The sequence below is a fragment of the Morone saxatilis genome, unplaced genomic scaffold, assembly GCF_004916995.1.
Source record: "Morone saxatilis isolate NCDOM2014 unplaced genomic scaffold, NCSU_SB_2.0 Contig1, whole genome shotgun sequence".
NCBI classification, from domain to species: domain Eukaryota; kingdom Metazoa; phylum Chordata; class Actinopteri; family Moronidae; genus Morone; species Morone saxatilis.
This window is the reverse complement of record NW_023339651.1, coordinates 20,851,185-20,859,433: the sequence shown is the minus strand read 5'-3', so window position 1 is coordinate 20,859,433 and position 8,249 is coordinate 20,851,185. Positions and strand designations below refer to the sequence as shown.

Genomic DNA, 8,249 nt, shown 5'->3' with positions numbered 1-8,249 from the left:
ATAACACAGAATAAACTACTGACCACGGAATACAAATGTACAAATGCTGTTTATGCTGGGAAGGATATTCAGAGATACATGGGATGGTTTTGACCATCACCAAAATCATATCTGAGTGACGCTGCCCTGCCGCATTGAGGTGTTTCCTCTCTGTGAGCTGTAAACCTCCTGATAAAAAATGAACTTTCTGGACTCTTGAACAGCATGGCGTATTATGTGAGGTGGGGCAACAGGGCTGTGGGTGTTGCAGGAGTATATAACAGGACGTGTATCTAAGAATAGGTTTGATTGAACACACTCCTCGGGCAGAGATGAGGGAGTGTTGAGTGTGCTTGATGTACCTGGATAACAAGAGGGTAACTTACCTGTGGAGTTCCATACTGAATCAGCAACGAGCCTCAGGTGAAGGAGGATAAATCAGGGATTAATATGACTTTAGGATTATGAAACCATGCTGGTTGGAGAATATGATTAGATGACTAACTCGTGTGTGTGTCAATTTCAGGAGTTTCACGAGAAGAACAAAGGAAAGGCAGTGACAAAGACTAAGTCTGTCTCTCCAGGAATGGTAAGGGAATAAAATGGCCTGTATCATTAAGCCTGCTGTAACATTTATTCAGAAATATAGATTTAAGCCCCAGTAGAAGGACCAACCTATAGTTTCTCCTGTGGTAACCATGCTGTACGTTTGCTTCTCTTCCCTGTCAGGATGTGGGGATGTTGGAGATCCCTGCTGAGCTGTCAGCCAGACTTCGCAGTGCAGCAGGTCAGCATTATTAAAAGCTGAATGAGCCTTCCTAAGTCAAGCCGTTGTTAGATCCCGAGTCACCCCTGTATAGGTGGTACTGGACCAGCTCTTCGTTTAAAGGGTCCGAGCCTCTCGCCTGTGGGTATTACCCTGCCAGGTTCAGAAGAGGACTATTTAAACTGGTGGCGAGGAGACACGCCTAGCTTCTAATTACTACTAGCTTCATCCGAATGCCTACCCTGCTCACTCTAGTGCAGCACCTGACCAAACAGCTCTCCTCTTATTGATCTGTGCACTTGGTAGTTGCTTTTGATATTTTTAGTGGCTTGGACAGTAAGCCCCAAAGGATCTGTTTAATTTATTTGGCTAGAGTAACCTGTACAGCCTTCAAGATGTTAAACACACTATCTAATAATTATTGCTGTAGAGGATGACTTAATCCAATGTCCCTTTAATTTCTTTACTACTACGATGTTATATTTTATTATTTTATTTTATTGCAAGATCAGAAGGGCTAGCTCAGTAATAATCGTGATTAATGATTTTCACTCACTGATACGATCATTAGTCTCTGATATTAAAAATATTGTTTAAATTTAACCTGCCGGAGAAGGCTGTAGCTGGAAAGTTAAATGGTCCAATTTAAAGAAAACAGAAGGAAGGGGTGTACGGCCAATACAGTCTCTTTCCGTGGCCGTACTGTTGGTTGTTGTTTAATCTTTGTCCAAAGTCCGGCCACAGTCTCTGCCATGCAGTCTTCTGATGGCAGGTGAACAAAGATAGTGACCTTGGTGATCATTTGAACCTGACGCGAGTGGAATGGTTCTAATCCCTTCTTGCCACGTTTGTTTCGGTTTACTTGTTGGTTCTCTTTCTGATTTGGCTGTTTGCTCGTTCTTGGTGAAATTTAAGTCAAGATGAGTTGCTTCCGATGTGGTCGATTCGATCCGCAGTCTTGAAACCCGAGAGCGGCCAAAGGCTAACCCAATGGGTGTTGTTTTCGAGTGTTTCTCTTGCTCATCTACATGGTGTGTCCTGTGTGTGTGTGTGTGCGCTCACTTCCTTTTCTCAGCACAGCATTCGGTTTGCTTACGTGCTTTTTCAACCTATTTCACACTCCACACTTCAACATGATTTGTCTTGACCGTTATTTTCATAGTTCTGTCTTGACTTACTTATGCATTTCTTCTATCTAATTATCACATTATCACTTACGATCATAAATATGTTCCTTCATTCGTTACATATTTATTTTGTATATAGAATCAATCTCAATCACTTATACAGCTTTTGCTTGCATTATAATTCTGTGCATATATATTCAGATGAGGAGTCCTAATGCTTCCGTTGTTATCTTCTTCGATTCTCGATGGAAAGTCCTTTACTTACTTGACACCCTTTTTTGCTCTGTGCTTCAGTGACAATTGAGAAAGCCTTGGTCAGAATCTTGGTCAACTTCATCCTTTCCTTTACTTACTGTTTATTCCATTTGAACTGGGAAGTCGGTCTTTCTGAGTTCGGAAGTTGGAAATTTTTAACCAGAATGCCCCCTGAAGTCAGATTTCCAACTTGGAAAGTCGGGAGAACCTCACCTACCCTGACCTCGAAATCCAAGATCCACTCTGTGGACATGTTTGTAGGAGCAAAAGACAGCGTAATTCGTTGGTATCGCTAACAATGGCTAATGGCTAACCTGGCTAGAGCTTGGTTTAGCAACTTCTTTTTCTGGAACACAGTCAACTCGGTGTGATGTCATTCCCAACCCTGACTGCCAAGGTAAATGGAACACACCATTAGATATGCTATGTGCTATACTTGTCTATGTTAAAATTTTAAAGCTTGTTAAAAGATAAAGGGACATCTTAAGTTAGCTAATGTTAGCAAAATGCTATATATCTAGCTAATCTAGATCAATTGTTTGCTGGCTAATTAGCCATTTTGCAACAGACAAAAATGCTAACTATCTACTCTACATAGCAAAACATTAGCTAATAGGCTAGCAACTGATTGATGTAGATTAGGTAGCTATTTAACTCACATTTCTCTGACATTAGCTCATTTAAAAATTGATCATATGTCACTTTTATCTATTAACCAATGTGTTAAAAAAAAGTTGGTTGTCTTTTCAACATAAATTAGCCTAGTACAGAGCATATTTAAGTAGAGGAAAGGAGAAAATTGACCAGGGTTCCAAAAGGGGCGGGACTTAGGGAGGGTCCATTAGAATATTTATTTGATAATACTACTATCCTCACATATCTGCCACCGTGGTGTCAGTTTGTGATTGTTGTTCTGTTTCCCATCAGGGAGGCCGCCATCATCAGGTGTGACAGAGGTCGCACCTCCACAGGTGAAGGCAGAACACAAGCTCACCCTGCCTCTGGATATAGACAGATACCCATTCTCTCGCTATGCCAAGTCCATATTAAAGGTGAGTAAGGTTGAAGCCCACACATGCACACATTCATAATCAAGGATACAAGGTAATTTACCCATTTTACAATGTAGGGTTGTATACTGAAATTCAGGTCAGAGTTCACCTTATGGTATTCGTGAAAACAAAATCTATATAAATTACATGCAATAAATTTTATTAAGGCTTATTAAACTGTAAATCCTGCCACACATTACACTTCATTGTGGTTTGAGGAACCAGCTCTCACCTTATATTGGATTGTATTTCCTGTCTTTGTGAGTTTCCTCATGTTGTGTCTTTCTCAGGATACATGGTGCCAGCCTCAGGGATACCCCCTCCAGAGCCCCCTCACCCCTCTGGAGCCTGAAGATGCCAGAACTGCCCTGGAGATTTACAAACTGGTATAAAGGAGTAATTAGATTTGATTAGATTAGATTACATTAGATTATTTTTAAATCAAATTTATATATATTTTGTTTTATTTTTATTCTTATTTTTGATTTTCAATCATTTTCTCCTCAGATCTTGCGTTTTACAGGTGAGTCAGACCTCACTGGCTGGCAGGAGCAGATGTTGGGTAACTACATAGTGGAGAAAGGTCAGAGCCGGCCAGCCTTGAGGGACGAGATCCTGGCGCAGTTGGCCTACCATACGTGGGGTCTGCAGGAGGAGCACGGTCTGAGGGGCTGGTTGCTGCTCGCCTGCTGCCTCAGTGCCTTCACACCCTCACCAACGCTGGACAAACCCCTGCTCAAGTAGGTGCTACACTAGCGGTTAGCCTTCTATTACCAACTGGGGTTATACAGTGGATGGGATATAATATTCACAGGTATGTTTTCATTAGTGTATAATCACCTGTATATAGGAATAGTTGTTGTGTTTTTGTTACCTTAGAATGAGCTCTTTTTATCTACAGACGCAACAGGTTGCCTTCCATGGAGTTCATGTTGACCCACACTTATACAGTACCCAGAATGGAACAACAGCAGCTATAATAGAATTTAACAATGTCGTAAACCTGACTAACAGATAGATAGAGAGTGTTCATTTAGTTGCAATCTACAACTTAACCTTCTGTCTGCACATGACTCATATTACAGTATTTCCTGTGCAGGTATGTGTCAGATCGTGGTCCAGGGGAGTACCGCTCACTGTGCCAACACAAACTGCTGACATCTCTGCAGCTGCCTGCTCCCACTGTCCGAAACTACCCCCCAACCCAGCTCGAGTGGACCACCAACCAGAGGAAGGGCACTATGCTGCTGGATGTGCAAACCTTCAATGGTGAGACTGGCTAAAGTGCAATTCTTAAGTTTTCCCACAAAACTGACCTAATCTCGTTATTGGCAACTCTATTTTATAAACCCATAACAAGCCTTTGGTATTCTTTCTCAGATGAAAAGCTGACGGCTGAAGTCGAGTCATGGACCACAGGAGAGCAGCTGGCCTCGTGGCTTCTTCATTTTAGGTACTCCTCTTCTGAACATGCATGCGTTTACCTCCATTTATTTGTTAATATTTTTACTTCCATATTCCATATCCATATTTCCTGTTTGATCCTGCTACATATGCTAATGTTCATTCTTCTCTCGTGTGTTAGAGGTGTGACGGAGGCGGTGCAGGGCTGGTCGGTGTCTCTCCTGACTGATGAAGGCTGGTCAGACCTGGCCGGCTCAGACTTTGTCATGGATCTTCTGGCTGGAGCTGAAGCTGAAGTGATGCCACCGCCAGGGACTCCCTCCTCTACAAACTCTGACTACCTGTTCAGCAGCCAAGGAGACAGGTAAAGGGGTTAACAAGTAACTAGTTTTTAGGATCAATCCAGGATTGTGCCAACACAGTGAGCATCTCTGTGTCTCTCTCTTTCCCTCCAGAATGCCAGATCTGGATTTCATCCCACCAGCACCTCCAATGCAAGCTCCTGGGCTGCCTCCTTTTGAGGGACGCCCCTGGGGAAGAGATTATCCACAGGAAGGTAAGTGTTACAGTGTGAAGACATTAACATGCTTCAAATAAAACACTTACTGGATCATCAAACAGCATCTGAGACCCCTTCCAGCACACCTTTCTGATGTGGGAACTGAAGTCTTGCAACTGACACATTTTTTTAACTCTTCTTCTTTTGCCTTAAGAGGTGTTCAGCTATAACCTTGCAAGGCAGCTGGACTCCACCAACATCATGCAAGGATCTTGCAGGCTTCAGCTGCACTGTGTCCAACCACGTGGTTCTCGACAATCAGCGTCCTATGTGGAGACCACGGGAACTGCATGAGCTATGGCGTGTTTAATGCTAGATTAAGAAGTGACCGTTTTCTGGAAAACAACAATAGGAGCTGCTTAAGAGAGTTAGCATAGATGCGCTAACATCAGTGCGAGTCAGACTTAGAGTATGTTCTTCTACTCCTCCTCACCCACCAACGCGACGGAGCAGCAACGGAGCGGATCAGTCGACCATACTGTCACCGGCTTCATCATTCTACTGACGTCGCAGCATCGCCCAGATGCTAACCTCTCTCTTAGCAGCTCCTTAATTGTTGTTTCCAGAAAACGGTCACTTCTCTATCTACATTAACTACGCCATAGCTCATGTCAATTGGCCGTGTTCCACAAGGACGCTGATTGTCCGAGCCACTGTGGTTGGACACAAGTGCATAGCTTGAAGCCTCCAAATTCTTTGCATGATGTTGGAGTCCAAGCTGCCTTGCAAGGATTATTAGCTGACACTCTTAAGGCAAAAGAAGAGATTAAAAAAAATGTGTCAGTTCAAAGCTTCACGTCCACATCAGAGAAAGGTGTGCTGGAAGGGTCTCAGATGCTCGTTTGATGGAGTCAGTAAGTTGGTTTATTTGAAGCATGTTATGTTTCACATGTAACACTTACCTGTCCTGTGGATCAGAGTCTCTTCCCGCAGGGCGTCCCTCAAAGGAGGCGGCCCAGGAGCCTGATGGAGGTGGCTGGTGGGATGAATCCAGATCCTGGCATTGCTGGAGGAAAGAGAGACAGACCAGGAGATGCTCACTGGTTGCACATCCTGGATTGGATCTAAGAAAGTTACTTTTACCCCTTTACCTGTCTCCTGCCCTGCTGAACAGTAGTCAGGAGTTTGTAGAGGAGGGATCCCTGGCCGGTGGCATCACTTCGCTTCAGCCCAGCCAGAAGATCCATGACAAAGTCTGAGACGGCCAGGTCTGACCAGCCTTCATCATCAGGAGAGACACGACCAGCCTACCGGCTCCGTCACACCTCTAACACACGAGAGAGAATGAATTAGCATATTAGCAGATTCAACAGAAATATGATATGGAATATGGAAGTAAAATATATACAAATAAATGGACGGTAAACCGCATGATGTTCAGAAGAGGAGTACTAACATGAAGAAAGCCACTGAGCCAGCTGCTCTGCCTGTGGTCCATGACTCGACTTCAGCCGTCAGCTTCATCTGAGAAAGGAATACCAAAGGCTTTTATGGGTTATAAAATGAGTCTGCCAATAACGAGTTAGGTCAGTTTTGTGGAAAACTTAAGAATGCACTTTTAACCATCTCACCTTGAAGGTTTGCATCACAGCAGCATGTGCCTTCCTCTGGTTGGTGGTCCACTCGAGCTGGGTTGGGGGTAGTTCGGACAGTGGGAGCATGCGCTGCAGAGATGTCAGGCAGTTTGTGTTGGCACAGTGAGCGTACCCCCTGGACCACGATCTGACACATACCTGCACAGGAATAGCGTGTAATATGAGTCATGTGCGACAGAAGGTTAGGTTGTAGATTGCAACTAAATGAACCAGTCAGTAGTCAGTTGATGACGACAGTGGTGGAAAGGGCCTATTCTATAGCAGTTTTGGTTTGTCCATTCTGGGTACTGTAGAACATGCAGTTCAACATTGAACTCCATGGGAAGGCAACTTTTGCGCTGTAGAGAAAAGAGTCATTCTAGGTAACAAAAACACACAAATATTCCTATTACAGGTGATTTATCACCAATGAAACATACTGTGATTTGATATTCCATCCACTGTATACACCCCAGTTGGTAATGAAGGCTAACCGCCTAGTGTAGCACCTACTTGAGCAGGGGTTTGTCCGCGTTGGTGGGGTGTGAAGGCACTGAGGCCAGCAGGCGAGCCAGCAACCAGCCCTCAAGAACCGTGCTCCCTCCATGCAGACACGTATGTAGCCACGCGCCAGGATTCGTCCCTCAGGCTGGGCGGCTCTGACCTTTTCTCCATATGTAGTTACCAACATCTCGTCCTGCCAGCCAGGAGGTCTGCTACCTGTAAACGCAGATCTGAGGAGAAAATGTTGAAAATCAAAATAAGAATAAAATATATAAAAATTTAAATGATTTAAATATCTGAAATGTTATCTGAATCTAAGTCAAATCTAATTACTCCTTTACGACAGTTTTGTAAATCTCCAGGGCAGTTCTGGCATCCTTCAGGCCCAGAGGGGTGAGGGGGCTCTGGAGGGTGATCCTGAGGTGGCAACATGTATCCTGAGAAGACACAACATGAAGGAAATCAGCAAAGACAGGAAAATACAATCCAATATAAGGTGAGAGCTGGTCCTCAACACAAGAAGTGTAATGTTGGCCAGGAGTTTACAGTTTAATAAAGCCTTAATAATTTATTGAATGTAATTTTATATAATTTGTTTTCACCGATACCATAAGGTTGAATCTGACCTGAATTTCACGTATAACCCTACATTGTAAAATGGGTAATTACCTATATCCTTGATATCAAGTGTGTGCATGGCTGGCTTAACTTTACTCACCTTTATTATGACTTGCATAGCGAGAGAATGGTACCTGTCTACTATCCAGAGGCAGGGTGCAGCTGTGTCTGCCTTCACATGTGAAGGGGGAGGTGCGACCTCTGTCACACCGAATGATGCGGCCCCCTGATGGGAAACAGAAACGCAATCACAAACTGACACACGGTGGCAGATATGTGAGGATTAGTAGTATTATCAATAAATTTCTAAATGGACCCTCCCTAAGTCCGCCCCTTGGAACCCTGGTTCAATTTTCTCCTTTCTCTCTACTTAAATATGCTCTTATAGGCTAATTTAGTTGAAAAGACACC

At 43.7% G+C, this 8,249-nt stretch overlaps 1 protein-coding gene across 1 annotated transcript in view; it reads left to right on the top strand.

The window, feature by feature from the left end:
- Positions 1 to 308: 308 nt before the first annotated feature.
- Positions 309 to 8,249, top strand: part of myo15b (myosin XVB) — a gene marked incomplete in the record, with an annotated part of 32,677 nt that continues 24,736 nt past the window's right edge. Inside the window, 10 exon segments of the mRNA XM_035658940.1 lie at positions 309 to 402; positions 506 to 568; positions 709 to 766; positions 3,055 to 3,179; positions 3,470 to 3,565; positions 3,687 to 3,919; positions 4,279 to 4,448; positions 4,560 to 4,632; positions 4,765 to 4,947; positions 5,039 to 5,139. Coding sequence (XP_035514833.1) covers positions 566 to 568; positions 709 to 766; positions 3,055 to 3,179; positions 3,470 to 3,565; positions 3,687 to 3,919; positions 4,279 to 4,448; positions 4,560 to 4,632; positions 4,765 to 4,947; positions 5,039 to 5,139 — 1,042 coding nt within the window.